Raw genomic sequence first — 20,616 nt, forward strand, 5'->3', positions numbered from 1 at the left:
TAAGGTGTAAAGCCATTTCCTCTTGGTGTCACAGTGTTGGTTCCCTGCTCAAGCTGTTGTCTGAGGCAGACAAAGGCATTGTACTGGAATTTTTTCTTGAATATTTTTCAGAGTAATTTTTCCTTTTTTGTTTTCTCACTGGTTTTTTTTTTTTTTTTTTACCCATAACCATGGTGATCTTCCCATCATTTTGAGTGTTAATTGCCCATAGGCAAAGGCTGTATAACTTTCAGAAACCCCCATTTTATAATCTAAACAATGAGCTGTTCTTGAAAAACACACAGCAAGACTTCCTTGAGCTGTCCATCTGTTTGTGTGCTTTCCTTAGCCAGGTTTAATTTGGATTTGGATTTAGGAGCATGCTAGAGACACCTCAGAACAGTTGCTGTGAAGGATGACCATAGGTTTCTGTGGGTCAGTAGCTGGAGCCTGTTAAAAAGCAAAGCTGCTGCAGCTTCTGAAGATTCAATCGGTCAATACAGTTTTTCAGGATAACTGCAGTGTGTCACAAGGAATCATACTAGACATGTTTTTTGCTTTTCCTTTTTCTTGACAGTAAATCCAGGGCAGATGTTTTGTAGAGTGGGAGCAAGTATGCACCCTGAGCACTTGCTGAGGGAAGGTAGAAGGTGGATTCATAAATGAATCCACATATGAGTGAGCAGTTGTCTCTAGGGATGGTTCAATGCAGCAGTATTTAGATCTTCTGTCTATATTTACCTGAGAAATGAATGAACAGAAATATTCTCCCTTACATATGCTGTTGCACAGGATTTGCAATCATATACAACTAGAAATAAATAGTGACCCATAGAGTTGGTGGTATCAGATGTGTGGCTATGTTGCAGCAGACAGACAGATCCAACTTTCTGTTACAGACAAATCCACAAATGCAGGATGTGGAAGTAGTATCTGGGAGATACTCAAAAGCTTTCTGGACATGGTCCTGGGCAACTACTGGCTCTTGGTGGCCCTGCCTGAGCAGGAGGTTGGACCAGATGAATGTCAGAGGTCCCTTCCAACCCCAATTGATCTGTGATTCAATAACGACCTTTAAAAAGCAAAGCATTAGAAAAACAGACTCTTAATTCTCAATCAGGTGTAGGTCATAAAGAGCTTATTGCATCACCCAAGTGGGTGAGGCAGTTTGTGACACTTTTTTGTTTCCTTTGTTTCCTGTGGTAAGTTGTGCCATATACAATGACTGTGTTGGATCCAGACGAGCAGGGCACTGACTGCTCATGAGACAGTGGGGCTGGTGCCACGTTAACCCGTGTGTTTCAGGAGTCATGTGCTGCAGGTGGCATGCAGGGAGGTGACTTGTGACTGTTGATGGCGCTTAATCTAATATGTTAAGGGTACCTCATAGTAATTTGTGATATTTAAGTATCTGTTCATTGTACCTGCTAGGGATTCTCTGTGTGTTTATTCAAATGTGCACTTAGGCTTTTTAATGCAGATCCAACAAAATGGGGCCTGGGGGTGCTTTTACTCTGCAGATGTGGTCGGGCATAAAGAATAGTGGGATTTTTTCTCCCCTGTGATTTTTATTTCCTGTAAGGTGGTGATCAGAGATTTTACTTACTAACAAACCAACTCCCATGTTAGTGTCATCTGAGATTTTGAGTCTCTGCTACTGTGCCTGCCTGAGGCTGGAAGCCATCTGTCCACCTAGTGTGGAGGGGTTGGCCAAGTCCCTATGCCCATCCCTGCACCTGCCACGTGCTAATGATGCTGTTGAATGGTGTTTCCAAACAGGAAGTCTAAAACCTATGACTTTCTATGAGTCTCATAGATTTTCTGCCTGTATGACTATTGCCTTCAGCACAGTGGGAAAAGGAAGCAAAACAAGTTCTGAATGTTTTCATGGTTAGTTTTAGCTACCAGTCAGGTGTGGCAGTCACTGGGAAGGTGATTAACCCAGGCATCTCTGGTGCTGTTAGCTTCTTTCCAGGGCTGTGCAGTCTCACTCTGAGCTCCCCTGTCTCACTTTGTCCTGTATGTGTTTATTTTAAGTAGCACAACAATTTTCACGCTTTTGAAGCTCCAGGCTTCACAAGGGGAGGAAGGAGGAAGCAGGAGTTGCCCCCTTGCAGCAGGCTTGCTCTGAAAGCTGCTGTTTGCTTAGGCCAGCTGCCCTGAGTGTTTAAAAGTCATTCTTGGTGAATGACTGGTATATGCTTTTACTGGGGGAGTTTTAGGAGGGTGAAATACCTTTAAAGGAACTGCTGTATTTAATCTTCAGCAGCACCAAAAGGCAGAATCATGAGGTGCTTTTTGGACTGTGTGCTGCAGAATAGAGACATTGGAAAGCTTGTACAGGAGGAAAAGCCTGAGAGCATTAACAGTTGAGATTTGGTAAGATCTTGAGAAAGCATAAGGCCCTCACATGATTTCATCTGGTTTGTGGCATAATGCCAAAGCAGTTCTCAGTGTACTTCCTGGTGGGAGGGCACACAGCTCCCCTTAACTGGGCTGTCAAATATAATGGAAAATTGTATTGCAAGAGAGATTGACTATTGAATTGTAACCCCTATTCTTATACAAGCATTGCTCATTATAGTATTTAATTTACCAGCGTCTTTTCAGGACAGATGGACCATCATCTCAAATTCAATAACATGTCATCGGCATTTCTCAGGGACCAGTTTGTGCTAGGTCTTCCCTTTACAAAACCTTGTGGATATGGACAAAGTACTTAAATTATCTCAGTTCTGTTCTAGAACTGCACTTGTTCAGCCTTTTCCTTTTGAATTGGAAAGAACCCTTTTTGTTATTTCAGAATAATATCCACACAGCTGGTAATTATAAAGCAATTATCCCAACTTGGTTTATTCTATTACTGCTGTTCTAGTTCATTTTCTACCACAGGTGTAGGGTGATAACCTGGGCAGATTTGCTGAAGACTACTGACTTTAAAAGGGGGGGAAGAGAAAGTTACGACCAAATTTTTCTCTCACAAAACTTGTGTCGTGAGAGGAAGAGTGTACTATTAGTGTACTAATTTATGGTAGTTATCCACACACACACATACAGACACACACTAATTTAACCAAACGTGGAGTAAATTAAGCTGATAGAAACTCTTTACTGCAAAGTAGCGTTAAAGCCCCAGTAGTCCTATGGCATTGATCTGTGCAGATCTCAGCTCAGAGCCTCTGGGCTGCAGAAGAACTGGTGATGAGCAGTTGTTTGGTTCTGAGACACCAGGTCAGTCCCATGCTCACTCACCCTTACCACTGCCCACAAAAAAATCAATTATGAAAAGAAAAATAAAAAATAAATTAAATTGTGGAAGTTTTGCTTCAAAACTGTGGGTCTTTCTGGTTTTCTTTATTTGCCATTACATACTAAAATGTCCTTGCTCTGGAGGCGGTAGGGATTGTTAAGAATGGATTGAGAAGCCCTTGGCTCATAGGCAGTTAACAGAAATATGATTGTCTCGGTGTGCTGCACAGATGCTCTGTGCTGCTCCTGGGGTGGCGGCTGGTTGGCAGAGCTGCTCTGTGGGTGAGGCACAGGCCAGCTGTGCCATGGGTGCTGGGTGATACTCCCAGGCCAGGCATGCCCTGCACAGGCAGGGTCTTTGTGATTGTCTAGGCCATAGGGAGAAATCTGATCACTGACAGCCCTGGAAAAATCTCAATGAAATTACAAATTCCAAGAAGAAGTATCTTTACAAATGTGTATTACTTCCAAATGCACATCCCTACATCTCAGATACAGCATGTTCACTGTGCAGTACTGATATCATGCATAGTGTTGGTCCCGCTAATTAATTAATTAATATTAATTCTTAGCACCAATTTTCCATTGATCTACTCAGAGCTCCATTTTGTTTCTAAAACTAAACCCTCTTAATAAAGCAGCTGATTTTCAGGAGTCACAACAGGCTGAGAAATTATATTCTGTGGTTTCCAGCAGCTAAACTCCTCTAGAAAATGAATCAATTGCTTTCCCAGGTGTCTGGTTTTCCTCTTGATGGGACAACAGAGAACCTCAAGGTTATGGGAAGGAGCCTGGCTAACCCCCGGCGCCGGCCAGTGTTGCAGCCTGCGGGGTTTTTTGCATTAAATATGGAATGATTAATCACGAGAGAGGGTACAGTTAACTGTAACAGCATTTTTGTTTTGTAAAGCGCATATTCACAAGCACGGGCATGGTTCTGTGACTGGGCAGTAGCGGTGGGTCAGCTGGCAGCTGGGACGAGCCGGGGAGCTGCCGGCCGCTCCCCGCCGAGCCGCGGGAGCGGAGCGTGCGGGCAGCAGTGGCGGCTGCTCATCAGCTCGGCGGCGGGACGGGGGCCGCGGCATCCAAACGACGCGTTCGGTTTAAAAGTCTTTAACGGAGATTCCCTGCGCGGCCGCGGCTCCGGGCGGCCCGGCCCGGCGAGGCCTCCCTGCCGCGAGGGGGCGGGCGGGGCCGGGCCGGGCCGGGCCGGGCCGGGCCGCGGGGGCGCGCAGCCATGCACGGGCGGCGGGCGGCCGGCGGGAGCCATGCACGGGGAGCGGGCGCTGCTGCCCCGCCGGGACAAGGTACGGCGGGGGCCCCGCGGGCGTTCCTCCGCCGGAGGACCCACCGTGGCCGCGAGCCGGGGCTGGCCGGGGTCGGAGCATGGTCGGCTCCGGGGGGGAATGCCCGGGTCAGGAGCCGCCGGTGCGGCCGCACCTGCCTGCCCGGTTCTTCGCGGGTTCGCGGCGGGTACTTGGCGGGTTGGATTGCGCTGAAACAGCATGTAACTTTTTTTTTTTTTTTCCTTTTTCTTCATACGTGGGATTTGTCCCTTGAAACTCACTATTTTCCTCCCGCTCGGAGACACCTGCTCGCAAGGTTTGCCGCGGCAAGGCGTGCATTCAGGTGCCTCTCAGGCTCCAATTTCTGTTAAAAGCACTGACCGTAGTAGATTGGTTGTAGGTTTCACTGTTGCTGCTCTTCAGACAGGTGAAGCACTAGGAATGACTCGAGTGTGCTGTACTGTGGAGTTAAACCGTGTGGCTTCTGCTCTCAATTACTTTCTTGGTCTCTTCACACTCTAGCTAGTTGAGCCCCTGCCCTAGTACTGATATTTTGGAGTGCTTGGTCTGCCAAACTGGGGTGCCCTGTTGCACATATGTGCTTGAGTTTTGAATTGTTTGAGGTGATTAAGAGGAGTCAAGTATGAGAGGTTTTGCTTTTTTTAAACTTTTGCTGATCTCTGTAAAATATGTGAAGCTCTCCTGATTGATACTGTCCCCTGGCCAGCTGAAAAAAGATACCTTTTTTCAGAATTATATCCATTTGCCAAATTGCTTGGCATAAAGAAGGAAAGCTTTTCTGTTGGTGAAGCTGCTGATTAGCACTCACGTGTCTCTGTCTCTCTGTGCTTAGATTGAGCGATTGGAAGTCAGCAGCTTGGCGCAGACCTCCAGTGCCGTGGCCTCCAGCACTGATGGCAGCATCAATGCAGACTCTGTTGATGGGACCCCAGATCCGCAGCGGACAAAAGTGGCCATCACACACCTGCAGCAGAAGATACTGAAGCTGACAGAGCAGATCAAAATTGAGCAAACAGCCCGTGATGACAACGTGGCAGAGTACCTGAAATTGGCCAACAATGCAGACAAGCAGCAGAGTGCCCGCATTAAGCAAGTGTTTGAGAAAAAAAATCAAAAGTCAGCCCAGACCATCTTGCAGCTGCAGAAGAAACTGGAACATTACCATCGAAAGCTGCGAGAGATTGAACAGAATGGGATCCCTCGGCAGCCAAAGGATGTCTTCAGGGATATGCATCAGGGTTTGAAAGATGTTGGAGCAAAAGTCACTGGCTTCAGTGAGGGAGTGGTAGACAGTGTAAAAGGTGGACTTTCCAGTTTCTCCCAGGCCACACATTCAGCAGCAGGAGCTGTGGTTTCCAAACCCCGGGAGATTGCCTCCCTCATAAGGAACAAGTTTGGGAGTGCAGACAATATTGCTAATCTGAAAGACTCCTTAGAAGAAGGCCAGGAAGATGGGACAGGTGGCAAGGCTCTAGGTGTTATTCAGAACTTTCAGTCAAGCCCAAAATATGGCAGTGAAGAGGATTGCTCCAGTGCCACATCAGGCTCGGTGGGAGCCAACAGTACAACAGGGGGCCCTGTGGGAGCTTCCAGCTCCAAAACAAACACTCTGGATATGCAGAGCTCAGGGTTTGATGCAATACTGCATGAGATTCAAGAAATTCGAGAGACACAGGCAAGACTGGAAGAATCATTTGAGGACCTTAAGGTTCGCTACCAGAGGGATTACACGTTGATAATGCAGACCCTGCAGGAGGAGCGGTACAGGTATGTGCTGTGGTACTTCGTTTGACAATCCAGTGCTGTGATTGCAAAGCACCAGAGCTGGGGATGGTAGTGCTCAGCAGGCTGTTCCCAGCAGCTTGATTCAAGTGGATAGTTCTGAGGTCTTCTCAGGACTTTTCCCTCCCAGTTCTGCCTTTTATAAATACTGCTATCTTGCTGCTCACCTCCCTATCTGTACAAAAAGTGATTGTAAGAAAAAAGGTTATTTCAAAGTGTCTCAAGATAAAAAGTGAAGCTGAAGAGGTCTAATAAGGTGTCCCAAACCCAGGAGTACATTGATGCAATTACTGTTATCAGACAGTGCTTTGCCCTGCAAAAAATACTGAAAATGTTTGGATCAAAGTAAATGACAGGGAACTAATGTGGACATGACTTGACCCTGCCTTCTCCAACACTCAGATCCATATCTACCAGAGAAAGAACCATTCCAGCTTTCTTCAGGTTCTCTAAAAAGACATGGTCTTGGCCATGTGCCAAAACTAAGATAGCCTTTCCCTTCTCTGTTCAGTCCACTGTGGCAGCTCTCAGGGAAATGAAGTAGAATTAAATGTCAGATACTGACAATGCTCTTGTGGAGATTAAAAGTGACCCATGTTTCCATCAGTCTTCCCCTCACTGGAAGGAATGGGAAGGTGGAGCTGCTGATCCCTGATGAAGTCACAGGGAAGAGGTGACAGTGGCCTTCAGTAAGGCAGCCTGACTGGCTGCCCCCACCTCCCTGCTGAGGAAAGCTGCCCATGGAGAGGTGCTGAGGGAATACTTTCCTGTCTTTGCTGGGTGGGAGAGGCTCTCTGCAGACTGCCCTGTGCTGTCCTTCCGAATGCCTGACATCCCCCCACATGCATGCTGGGAGCAAGGGCTTGACTCCAGGCTCTGAAGGGAAGAGTTACTAGCTGCCCTTCTGCAGGCATCCTGGACAGGATTCTTAAACTTTAAATAACGAATGCAAAGCCCAATTCATGACTTTGCCAGGATGTGAAACACAAAGGCACAGCAGAGCTGCTGGGGCTGTGCACAGGCTTGCTGAAGTGCCCTGTGCCACTTGCTGCACTGGTTTGCGCAGCATAACATGGAGTTGCCCTACAGCTCTTTAGACATGCTTATGCGAAAACATTGGAAAAACTCTGGAAAAGACTAGCCTGCTGGGATCTGGTAGAGACAGCAGGCTTTCAGTGTGCTTTGCAGAGCTTGGGCAAACAAAGCCAGACCAACACTACTTTCTAATCCTGCTATGCAGCAATCAGCAGTTTGACTGAAACCAGCAACCAGCACAGCAGCTTTGGTTCCTAGTGCCTCAGTGTCATCAAGTCATCTTAAAGCGATGTGAAGCTGGATCTTCCGTTCCTCAGCAGAGAGGTGCTGTTGTCTGTTGATCTGTAGGTTGTTGTTTCACACATACAGCAGCAGCCATTCATGGTGGAATGCTAAATGCAAGCATGGCACAGCTGAAGGAGCGGCCTGAAAGTACAATAGCAGACCTTGGGGACTGATGTGTGCTGTCAGCTACGTGGGCTGGTTACTGCCCAACACCTCTGAGCAAGGTTCACGTAGGTCCCATACTAGCGCATCGTGAGGTCATATCTGTCATGTGCCATTAACCTTTGCACAGCACTCCCCTGAGGTCAGCCCAGACCCCAAGCACTAACCAAGGCAGCCTGGAATGAAAAGCAGGGAGAATCTGCATTTGGCTTACAAAAGCTTAAGATAGTAATTTAGACCTGTCATTTGGAATGTTGATGCAAATTAATTAAAGGTGTGACCTTTAAAGAGGACCAGTTAAACCACACTCAGTGCTCTTGTCTGTGTGGGTAACTGCATGAACAGCAAGAGCTTATGGGTTAATCACGGTTAGATGACTACAGGACTGTACAAATGTAGATTCTTGTTTTTATAGCTTCTGTATTTTGAACCGTCACAATGATAAAAGCTGACATCACCTTACAAGTGGAAGGTGACATGATATGTCCAAGGGCAGAAGGTGCTGCTGCCTTGGCAGGGAGGGGTGGCGCCTGTTCCTCCAACTGGAACCCCTCTTACTCCTCAGCTCTCTTCAGAAAAAAGCTAAAAGAAGGGAAAGGAATTTGGTTTAATGCTGGCAGGCTGGGGATTCAGATTAATCATAATTGGCTTTAAAATTTGTAAATGTCTCCTAACTCTGCTCTGTTTATGGGAAGCTTTCAAAAACAAACACAGAGCTGAGTTGAAGCTTAAAAAAATTTTTTGGAGAAGTCTTTTTCTTGTCAGGTGACACTGAGTGTTTGCATTGGACCTGGAAGCTGGAACAAAGAACATGCCATGACATTTTCTCACCTGGTCTTAATCCATTTCCTCTTTCTTAAATTGTCTACTGTTTTGCAGGTTCTGATCTTTTTTCCCACTTGTGTTTGTGCAGTTTCTGTTTATCAGCCATGGCTTGCCTCACAGGTTTTCCTTGACCTCCTTCATCTCCTCCCTCCCCTCTCCCTGCTTCCAGATCTTGTCTATCACTCCATTTGGCTGCCGGTTTGCTAACCCTAGTCTCTGAGGCAGGGACTCACCTGTCCAGTTGCTCCAGTTGTCCCGCCCTGGTGCAGGCCTGGCAGCACCATGGCAAGGCCAGGGTGGGCTGTGCTGCACAGCACATGCTGGCTCTGGAGCACTGCTCTGCTCTCCTGGGGCTGAGCCACTGAGGAAGGAAGAGCCTGACGGTACTTGGCCATCATTGTTTTCTTTGCACTAGGAGCAGGCGCTGAAATGGCTTCTTGCTAATCTCATTATTGGAAGGTGGCAATTGTTTACTGGTACAAGCAGGGACTTTCTGTGCTATTGAGACTGAAATAAAGTTCCTGCTGAGTATTTTCATCTTGCTTGTCCCTTCAGGAACCTGTTTGTACATGGCAAAACTATAAGCTCACATATTTGGAGTGTGGCCAGTCTAAGGTTTTGGGTTTCTTCCCAAGCCTGACAGCCTTGGAAAGGGCATTTAGGTCTCCCATGCTCCTGTCAGAAAAAATCCTTCAGCCAAAAGGCTAGTCACTGGTGCTTCCATTTGTCTGGGTTTTAATGTAGTCTAATTGTCACACTTCAGTCTGTCCTCATGATGTGTTTTAAAATAGATCAAAGGAGCTAAAGCTCTGAGGTCTGGGAGGGTTGGCAAGGCTATTCTGGAGTGTGGCTGGGCAGTGGAGGCAGCGTGTTGGTGCTTACCCAGCCAGGGCAGCACCAAAACCTCCCTGCAAAGCTGTCTGTCCTCCTTCCAGGGAGGCTCGGAGCTGGAAGTACAGGGATATGTGTGGGTGTCATGAGCAGCTCATGCTCCCTGTTGGGAGCAAGCTCTGTCCTTTGTGTATCCTTCTAGGTAGAAGACTTGGAGCATACTACAAATAACTTGTGGTTTTAGCTGTTTACTCCACTATTGGAAGCAGTGTGTTCAGTAGCGTAAAGACGTATTTAGTGACAAATATACATGAATACGTATATGAATATGTATATATATGTATATATATGTATGACATAGCTATAAAGAGAAAAATATCCATCTTGAGAGACACAGGTACTAAACTTCATTCACAGTCTACTGCAGATGTCTTTGTAGCATTAGTTTGATCAGAGTTTCTTACCATAGCACTGAGTGCAGATCAAATGTCTTTTTTTATCACATCCCTCCCTTCCATATGCTGTGTTAGCTGTGCATTTTGCAGCTATTACTTTAAAATGCCTTAAAGCTTTTTAGAAAAATGAGATGGTCATAATTGTGTTTCTCAGCCTTTTTCAGACTACTTTCCCGATTCCCACGCAGTGAGCCTCAGAAAACATGTGGAAATAAAACACGAGTATTTGAAATGAAGTGTTCCCATATCCCACAGTTGAGCCAAGCACCCCAGCTATTTACTGTGTCCGGAGGAACAGCTCTGATGATCTCTGGCAGCATTGATCTGCTGCACAGAGACATTTCTGGGATGGAGCTTGTTCTTTTAAGGAGAAATTTCACATTTTAAATAGTAACAAAATAGTTCTTGAACTCCAAAGAGATGTTTTCCATACATGAAGTGAAGTGGGATTTGATTATTCAGGGCACTGCAATATTCACAGACAAGTTTAGTTTGTTCAATAGACCCTGGCACTCATGAATTAGAGGCATGTATTTCATCTTAACCCTCTTGACAGGTAGCCTATCCCTTTTATTTGTGTAATACTCCCACTTAAATGCAAACCAGCTTTCAATAGGGAAACCCTGGTTCTATGCCCTGTAAGTCACATAAACCCCTCCTTGCTTTTTAAATTTGAACACCAATAGAAAGTAGCTGGAAAAAAATAATTTTCTAAATTGTAGATAGTGGGACAAGAAGTGAAAAGAAGCTGGATGGAGGATGTGTCATTTAAAAAATAAGTCAGGGTGGGTTAGTGGGAGCAGGGATGTGTTTTTTTAAATAATCCAGTTCTAGCACTTGCCTGACATAGTGAGTTCTGGAAGTGCAGGTGATTCTTGGATACAAACTGCAGCAGTTCTGGGGTTGAGCAGGGAGTGAAGTGTGGATTGGGAACGAGCTGGTTGTTCTGCAGTCTTCAGGGCAGGAAGATTGGAGCCAGCTCTTCTGCTAATCATGTTCTGTTTAAACTCTTAACTATACAGATTAGCAGGGTTTCCTTATGTTTCCTGTAGATTGAAGTAGTTTTGAAGCTATTAAAATACAATTGTTTCCTGTTAGAGAACAGGATTTAAGCTGCTTGGCAACAGCTGCTTTATAAAAGGTGTTTATATGAGAGGAGGTTAAAAAACACAATCATGCTATTTTCAGAAATGTTTAAGTTTCTTCTTGTGTATTAAACACACTGGTGAATTTTGTAATATAGTAACAAACTGAATATATTTCAAGTAATTGATGCTGCCTTTGGGGCTTGGAGTGGGTTTAGTTGTGATTTTTTGGTTGTTGTCAAGTTGTTGTCAGTTTTAAGTTGTGTGGGAACAAAGGGCAATATTAATTATCTGGGTCCTTCTTCATTAGCCGCTCTTCACATGGCCATTCCCTTGTCAGTCCTGGGAAACCAGTTCTCTGGTGTGTCCTGGCACAGTTGCACAGCTCTTCTGGCACCTTTCTGGGCTCAGCCATGTCAGCTGGCAGTTGTCTTGGTTTCACTCCTGGTTGACCACATGCATTTTACTGCTGCAAATTGTCATGCTGTCTGACTCCTCCTTAGTTTAAAGTAATATTGCATTGGGAACATAAATGAAAATTATTTTCATACTTGTCTGTTAAAAACAAAACCAAGACTGTTTTTAAAGGCTAGCTTTTGATTGCAGATTATAAAACACCAAAAAAATATTGAAAAAAAAAAAAGAGAAGCAGGATTTGTTTCTTAGTTTCAGAACTTGCAATTAAATTCTTCATTCTAGATAAATATTGCTTATTCATCTTGTGTTTCGCTTTTTTTTTTTTTTTTGTGGTTAATTCCTTAGAAATGTTGTCTTGGTTATTAGTGTCAAGATGCATATGATAAGGACTGTGTGGTAAGCTTTTTCCATCTGCTAAAATGAGTAGACAGTGGAAAAAGCCCAATGGCCACCACAGCTGTGCCCATACCTTTGTTACCATCAGAGCTACCATTTCAGTTAATTTATAACTCTCTTAGGGAGAAGCAAAACTTTATCTCTCAGAATTGTTATCACTCAGTTTGTTTAAGCAACCCTCTTCCTCAGGACTGCTCCTGGTCCATTCACCAGGAGCAAACTGAAAAATAAGCCTGCAGGTTAGTGATTCATGTGTCCTTCTTACAAATAATATGATGGTATTTGCTTGTTAAGTTGCATCATTCATGGGAGATAAAGGAAAAACAAAGATCCATGTGACCTCATGCAGAGATCAGACAGTAACAGCATGTTCTCTGAGGCATCAGTCACATGTCATTTCCGTGTAATTTTTATGCCCATTACTGTTCCAAGTGTAGATGAAAATGCTTAGGAGTTTATGGTATTAGAAAGGAACTGCTTGGTTTGCACAGAAGTTTGGTGAATACCTCGTTCTGTTCTCATTCTGTCCTCAGTTTCTTGCATCACTCAACAGTTACCATGTAATGGTGTGTTTTCTGCAGGGCAGGAACAATATCACAGAGTTTACCTGGTAGAAAGAACTAATTCCCAGCAAGAGGGCATTAGTGCTAGAGTCTGCTGTGTGCTGACTGAGGCAGCCCTGCTGGTTTCAGTACACAGGCCATGGTGTTCATTGCTTGCTTGTCACTGGTGTCATTTTGCCATCCTCTTCTCATTAAAGCCATTGTACCATGTGTTGTCATTTCTAGATGTGAAAGACTTGAAGAGCAGTTAAATGACCTGACTGAGCTCCACCAGAACGAGATCCTCAATTTAAAACAGGAGCTGGCCAGCATGGAGGAAAAGATTGCCTATCAGTCTTATGAGCGAGCCCGGGACATCCAGGTGGGTGACAGAAGCAGGAACCCAAGTCCTGCCCTCTGCCTGCTCTTTCAGGAACTCATTCACTTTTGAAGCACGCCTGCGCTTCAATATTTTATTTTAATCCTTGTAGTTTTATTGCTAAACTGCTGCATTCCAAAAGGTCCTTATTCCATCTCTGACCTGTGGGTATCTTTCCAGGTAACTTCCTCCATAAAGCAGGGCTGTGTCCCACACAGAGTGGACCTGCTGCTCAGCTGGAGCAGAGCAGGAGCCAGAGCCACTCTTGTGCAGGCTTTTATATTAGACACTCAATGGGCTGTGACCCAAACACTTTTACAGTAGTGTTCCCAGTACACGGCCCCTGGGGTGTGGTTGTGTCACTGATTTTACAGCAGTGGTCACATACATCTAAGGAAAAATGGCTTTGTGTGTGCACTGCATTGAGTCAGGAAATAATTCTTTCTGTTGACTTTGAAGAAATAAGGAGGTGTTTCTAAAAGAAAAGTTTCTTTTAGTATGTAAAAAAGGCTATGAAGCAGAGGTCTTGAAGTTGAAAGCCCTTCTATAAAGCAAAGCGGCTGCTGACCCTTACAGAGAAAGGCCTATTCAGAAACAAGTCTCTTGACTATTATAAGTACTTGCTGTGGTATTTTTAACAGATATCTCAGTTCTGATTGCTGATGGGAGATATTTGCAGTGTGAGCAGAGAGTTGTAGGTTAAGAGTTCTCCCTTTTTCCTGCTGAGGTACTTCAGCCAGGTGATTTCCTCTGAAGACCACGCAGGCTATGCTGTTCACATACCAGCTGCAACTCCTGTTGTCAACAGGAGCAGTTCTTCTTGGTCACTGCTGTTTGGGGCAGCTGAGCAATTCTGCCCTGTGCTTTCAGGGCTCTTAACCAGGGAGAAGCCCTCATGTTTCATTAACTGCCACAGACATGATGCAATGAGAAATGTAACAGGTGACAATGACCTTTTAACTTAAATTTAATCAGTGTCTGTGGACAGTGGTACAATGGTCCCTGGCAGTGTAAACAGGAGCCTCTCCCTTGGGGGAGTGTTACAACAGTCAGGTTTTGTTCTCCTCTCTAAATTCAGATGGCAGGAAGATTGAATTGAATTGGGGATTTCTCAACAGCTTTTTTTAATCTTCATTGTATGATTCAGTGCTTTTAGTGTAAACTCAAAAGTTGGGACAGTCTATTTCTCAGCACTGCTGGGGAAGAGGGAAGTGTTTTGTTGTATGAAAAATTATTGAAGAGCATGAGCTACTGTTGCAGAGGAACAGTCCTGGTTCCTTTTTTGGTGATCAGTCTGGGAACGACTGCTGCAGACTTGTATATCATATTTGCAGTTGTGTCTGAAAAGGTGACTCTGAGGGAAGATTAGTGGAAATATTGTAACTTGGTATCTTCAAGAGCAGAAGTCTCTCTTGGTGTTAATTGCCTTAACCTCTCTTCTTCTCCCTAGTCCCCTGCATGGCATGTCACCAGTGTTTTAGTGCAGGTTGGGTTGGTCCAGCTGGGGTTCAGCATGGTGAAAAGGTCTGACAAATCCCCCCCGAGTCAGTGGGGCTTTAAAGAGGTGGATTTGTCCACCTCCTTTCATTTGGCCTCTTCCTGTAGGCAGTTCCATAAATCTCATGCTTCTTACCCTTCTAGATGTCTTTCCCCAGGCCTCGCAGAGTCAGCTGGAGCTGTGCCAGTGCCACAGCTTGCTGCAGTCTGGAGAAGATATCCTTCCTGCAATGGCAGCTGTGCAATCCCAGCCCTAGTGCCCCTCAGACCTTTCTCTGCGCTCACAGCTCAGAGAAATCAAGCAAGCGGAACACAGCTGAGCCTTTGGTAGTTATTTTTGTTGATGTAGTTTTCTGTGAGGTTGCCTAGTTTTCTGCTAAGGGGTCAGATAAGCACGAGTGACTCCAAGGAAGGTGATGAAAGTTGAGGTTCTGGGAATGCCCAGAAGAAGATGAAGATTTCTGGCTAGGCACAGCACCTCTGTCCAAGAGTGGCCTCTTGGAACCAAAGCTGAAGTGACCAGGTGTCTTGGGTAGCCCCCTTCTGGCAGAAGCTCTGGGGTTTCCCAGCCTGGCACCTCCATGTCAAGCCTTCTGGGTGTAGATGAAGCGCCGTGGTGTATTGCAGGCTGCAGTGCCCAGTCAGCAAGGGGCTTCTCACCTCGGATATGGGAAATGGCACTGCTTCCTCTGCTCCTGCTGCAGGGCAGGAGCTCAGTGCATGAGCACTGTGAGGTGTGGGGATGGTCCTGACTTGGCCTGGCTGGTGAGGTGACAGCTGTGAACTTGAGTAACCCAGCATGTGCTCTTACCCACAGGAGGCACTGGAAGCGTGCCAGACGCGCATCTCCAAGATGGAGCTGCAGCAGCAGCAGCAGCAAGTGGTGCAGTTGGAGGGGCTGGAGAATGCCACGGCCAGAAACCTTCTGGGGAAGTTCATCAACATCTTGCTGGCTGTCATGGCTGTCCTCCTCGTCTTTGTCTCCACCGTGGCCAACTGCGTCGTGCCCCTGATGAAGACTCGCAATAGGACGTTCAGCACTTTATTTATAGTGGTTTTCATTGCCTTTTTGTGGAAGCACTGGGATGCCATCACCGGCTACTTGGAACGATTCTTGTCTCCCCCCAGATGATGGTGGCAGGAATGGGCTGCGCCGCTCCCTCCTGGCGCTCTTGGTGAGCAAGTGTGGCAAAGATTAGTCAGAACTACTCTGCTGAAGTTTTAAAGTGTCCGAGTGAATTTGTTTACATTTAGAATAACGTTTTTTCTCTGCAAGATGCATTGCAATAGTATTTTTTAGATTTTATTCAAGAACTCTTTTGGCGAGAATCCTGGATAATTTTTATGTAGCATGGTTCTCTTTGGATGCAAATCTTAAGATTCTTTAAAGTGTACAAAAGAAATGAATAAAATACAGAAATTTGGAGCATACCAATGGGCAATTTAAATTGTGGCTTGAACTACTGTACTAAACCTGTCAGGAAGAAGAGAACGTGGTTAGCTTAAGATGAGCAAAGCTCAAAATAGTGCACAGCCTTGAATGATGGTACCACAGCAAACCAGTAACACTAAACTTTTACTGTGAAGTCTGCTCACATTCCATGTCCAAGTGTATGCGTTGAGTGGTTTCTTTCCTTAACAAGAGAAAAACAACAACGTGTGGATCCCTCTCCCAGCTCAGCATCTGGGTTCGCCGTTTGTGTTAACCTGACTTCAGTAACTTTCTGTAAGGCTGGCTAACTTGGCTGAGTATATGGAGTGGAAGCCTCATGCCATACACAGTAACTGCACAGTTGTGCTACAGTATTTTGAAGTAGTCCTTGAAATATACTCTTTAAGCAGAAGCCCTTGGTCGCACTTTTAAGGTTTTTTTTAATATATGTATATTCACAGATTTAAAAAAAATCCAAACAGCATACTTGAAGAGTGTAATACTCAAACTCTCAGTGCTTCCTTATTGTTTCTAATAGGATTTTTTATTATTATTATAATTATAATTATTATTATTATTATTATTGGGGTTTTTTTTTTGAAAGGGTTGGGAGGGTCATTACTTTTTTTCTTTCAAATAAAGAAGTGATGTTTTTAAATGAAGAAATGCGTGAATAATTGTGAGCCGTCTTGTCCTGAAGCAGTTCTGAGGAGGGCAGAGAGTAGTTTCTAGTGTCAGCCTGTCGAATGCAGCACTGTCCATATGCCATTTGTCTGTCCTCCTGAGCTTAAAGATGCAGCATCATGAAAAGCATCTGTCTTCTCCACACCTTTTTGTCATGCAGGGCTTTTGTTTCTTTTTCCACATGTGAAGGATGGTATGTTTGTATTTTTTGTTTGCATTTTAGCTCTCATTCCTGGCCTCAGGATAAGAGCAAGGAATTTCTGTTCATCTCTTCCTAGGGAAAAGACAGGTTCTTTTGAGGAAAGAAATACTGACTCAACAGTTCACTTAATAGAATGGTTATCTCAAAAATAGTTTTATTAAAAAAAAAAAAAAAACAAACCCTGAAAAGTGAAACCAAAATTTTCCTCCTGTTAGGCTCTGGTAAGATTCCATGTCGGTATCTGTGGTGTGCCATCCTCTTTTTCAGCCACAGGGGCCAACACTTGGTGCAGACACATTTGTAAATCTCGAAAGGAAACATCAGCTTCAAATGTAACCCCAAGTCCTCACAATGTGCAATTGCTGGTGACCTGTTGGTACAGGCAGGCAGCCCTCAAGTCCAAGGAATCTGTGTTCATTCTGTGCTGATTTTTAACTGCTGTCCCTTTCACCATAACAGTGCCACAATTCATCTTTTGTCTTCATGAAATCTAAAAAAAAACCTCCAGGATTCTGTCAAAACCACTTACAGTGTTTAGTTAGGTCTTACTGTTTTCCTTCATTCCAGGATCAACTTCCCTCTAGGAATCAGATGTTGCCCAAGTGACCCAAACCAGTTGAAATCTGCCCATACATAGGCATGTATGAGACATGTACAACATACATATATACACATAAATGGGCATTGTGCTATGATGCAGATTCTGGGTTCTGAGAAATTCCCTCAAACAAGGTTAATACCTTGAGTGTTTTCTGATTGCCAGCAAAGGCAAGCCCTCCACTGTCCAACCATCTTTCTTCCTCCAAGGGTTCTTTTTTTCTGTAGTCACAGGAAACTCAGGTGCCCTTCCCCCAGGGATCCCAGTACACCTCTCTGTCACCATGTGCACTAATCTGCTCCTGTCCTAATTAAAACAAAGATTGCCATTTACAGCTGACTCAAGCCAAAACTGCTTGTGCTTTCTGCAGTGCCACAGCCAGAGCAGAGGTGCGTGGCCATTCCCTCCCTTGCTTCTGGCTCCAGTGAGGCTCTTCTCTAGTGACTCACAATTCTTGGCTAACTATCATCTTCCCATTATGCAGGTTTTATCAGAAACAAATGTGTGAATAACAGTGAGAACTGATTTGGCACATAACTGAAATACTTTGTTGCCTTTTTTTCTGAAACCTGGCCTTTGTACCTCTTTTTCTCAGTCTTGTTCACACTAGAATTGCTTAAGGTAGGTTTTTATGTGGTTAAATCAGGAAGGAGTTAAAAGCCAATGGCTCTGGACACTCAGTGTCTGTAGTATTTAAGGAAGTGTTTGTCCCTCTTCTTTAAATCCTAATTTCATTTATTTTCTCAACACTGTAATATTCAGTAAATACCATTTACCAGCTTTGCCAGAAGGTGCAGGCTTAATAGAAACTGACATCTCAGAACTCTTTGGTGAAGGCCATATACATATGGGTCTGGACAGTGTCTGTCTCTTTCTCTCTCAACAGTTTCTTCCATTCCAGAAAGTTGTCTGCAGTAATGTCATATATGATGCTGCATCCACTTCTCATATCCTAACACAACTGCCATGAGTTTTGCCTTTTGCACTAGCAGAACATTTTGGGGTTTTCCTCCCTCTTCAACTTGAAAGTCTGTGATGATTTCTGATAGCTTAATGATGATGTTGTTGGAAATGTGATTCTAGCTTTAAAGCTCCCTTTCCTTGTACATGGTTGTGTTTGCTTTCCTGATGGAGTGTTTCTGGATGACGTAGAGGACAGTTCTGCTGTGGATGTGAGTGCGTGTGTGAGTACCTTTAATAGCCTCTTTTGTAGATAAAAACTTTTTAGTGACCATCTCTGCGTTGCAGAATGTTTCCCAAAACATTTCATATTTGGAGTTGAAGTGATTCAGAAATTGCTTAGATGTGTTTAGCACATACTGCCTTGGCACATAAGAAGGGAAAAATATAATGGGCTGTGTAAGTTCCAAGAGCAGCACCTCCTCATTAACATTTGAGGGTTCAAGTGAAGTTCATCTGTTTCCCCCATTTCCTTCAATATAAAGAAGAAAGAAAATCTTGATGCAAAAAAAAAAAAAAATAGTTTTAAAATTTTTATAAAGTTGTTTTTTTCTCTCAGCCTCGTTAGTTTAGTTCAAGGATACTCAGCATGCTCCCAGCAGTTGCTCTATTGGTTTATTCCAGTCCCATGCGTGCTTAGGTGGGATCAGATGAACTGCTGACTTATGTGCGTGTTAAACTGGGACAGGAAAGCACTGTCTGTCAGCTTTGAAAATATGCATTTTTTAAATTAAAAAAAGAAAAGGCATTATAACAAAAGAAGCCAAGCTACAAAGGGTTCAAGATTGGGTAGTTTTGCCAGTTTTTAAATGAATTCTGAAAGTGGCTAAAGAGTTACCCTGTGTGTCTGTGTTGTGTATGCCAGGTGGTATAGTTGTAGGCAATTGACTTAGCTGTAAGTGTGTTTTAAAAGTGTAAAAAAATAAACAGAAAAACTCACTTGCACGGGCTGAAAAGTACAGAAATGACACTTGTGAACGTAACACTGTAGTTTATAGATCTTAAGCTGCTAATTGTTGAGAGAGATTTACATTTGTCTTGTCTGATTGTCACAGATTTATCTGTGGCACTTTTACTGTATATAAAAAACTTTAAATAAAGACCTCAGCTATTAACACTGGTCTAGTTTGGATCTTTCCAGAGGGGCGGGGGCAGGGGAAGGGAGGTGCTATCATGGAGAAGAAGAGGGGTGTGTCAAAACTGCTGAGCCCTGAGAGCTCAAAATGTGAGCAAGTTTTCCATAGCTCTGATTGTCAGACTTTATCCTACACTCAGCCAGCCACACACCACTAGGGCGCAATGAAAATAAGCTGTGTCAGTGTCTGGTCTTTGCGGGTAGAGGAAAGGAGCAGCAGCATTGCATTCGTCCTCATTGATCCTTTCCAGCCCCCTTGTGCCTGGGACAGCCTCTGGCAGGGTCCCTGTGGCCACACCATGACTCAGTTTGCAGGTTGGTGCAGTCAGGCTTACCCAAGTGTCTGTCTTGGAAGGACCAGAAGTTGGTCCTGTATTTTTCCACCACTGCTCTGTGGCCTGCCCTGTCCCAGATGAGAACGGCCCTTGTTTCTGTGGACTTTGTCCTTAAGGGATTTCAGGGCCCACTCTGTGTTGCATGCATATTTAGAGGCAGGTGCAATTGTAGCATCACCCATGTGTCTCAGGGAGCTTGTGATGGAGCAATTACAGGCCTGGCTCAGTTTGGATGAGGAAGGCTGCAGCTGGCAGGACAGCACTCCTTAGCAGAAAGCTCCCTCTCCCTGAGCAGAGGCAAGAGACTAAACAATGTTGGTTGAGCCACTGCTGTAAACAAGAGGTATTTTGGCTACCATGTTTCATAGAAGAATTTCTGAATCCTTTATTATTTGTAACGGAAAGTGAGAAGATTCCTCACTGGTGTGGAGAAGATACTTGTTCCTCTTGGTTTTTGGTCATGTGGTATCAGGAACAAAGAACCAAGAAGGGAATGGAAACAATATTTTAAGGAAAAAGGTACTGAGTACTTTTCTCTGTTTTCACAGAGATGCAAGTACTGTAAAACCAGCAAGAGATCAAAAAGCAGCAGGATTTTTCCGTCTGTAATCTCTTCACAACCAGAATGCAAATTCCAGCAGTTTATGGATGAAGCGAGTGCATGGTGCTGCTTTTGCTAGAGCTGTCTGGCTCAGGAAGGGACAGGTTGTGAGGGTAAATGGTTCTGCATTCTTTCAGGGTGGTCACCTGAGAGGTGCTGGCTGTGGCTCAGGACCAGCAGAGGGCCATGATGACCAAAGGTGAGAGCATGGCCTTCTAATCCCATGTCAACAGATTTAATCTGATAATATAGGGGATTAGGTGGTGTTACTCAGCTTTTTGGTTAGTCTGTGGGAAGTGGTTTGATAGCTCCACCCAGGTCCTGGGGAACAAACAGGGATATGGCAAGGGTACACCCATACTGGGTTGCAGCAGTGGAGGTGTGGAATTGGCTGATATTTCTCACTGGAGTAGTCATTCTCCCCGGCCAAATAACATCACTTT

General features: G+C 44.6%; 1 protein-coding gene across 7 annotated transcripts in view; it reads left to right on the forward strand.

The window, feature by feature from the left end:
- Positions 1–19,217, forward strand: part of TMCC1 (transmembrane and coiled-coil domain family 1) — a 71,154-nt gene extending 51,937 nt beyond the window's left edge. For 6 of the 7 annotated variants that reach the window (XM_053988951.1, XM_053988955.1, XM_053988952.1 and 3 more), the window contains 3 exons: positions 5,368–6,302; positions 12,597–12,732; positions 15,044–19,217. In XM_053988951.1, the coding sequence (XP_053844926.1) occupies positions 5,368–6,302; positions 12,597–12,732; positions 15,044–15,358 (1,386 nt within the window). In that variant the 3' untranslated portion in view covers positions 15,359–19,217. Of the gene's footprint in view, positions 1–4,483; positions 4,536–5,367; positions 6,303–12,596; positions 12,733–15,043 lie in introns of those variants that run through there. The other variant, XM_053988953.1, reaches the window with a different exon arrangement.
- The last annotated feature ends 1,399 nt before the right edge of the window (positions 19,218–20,616 follow it).

This window comes from Vidua macroura, chromosome 13, assembly GCF_024509145.1.
Source record: "Vidua macroura isolate BioBank_ID:100142 chromosome 13, ASM2450914v1, whole genome shotgun sequence".
Taxonomy (NCBI): domain Eukaryota; kingdom Metazoa; phylum Chordata; class Aves; order Passeriformes; family Viduidae; genus Vidua; species Vidua macroura.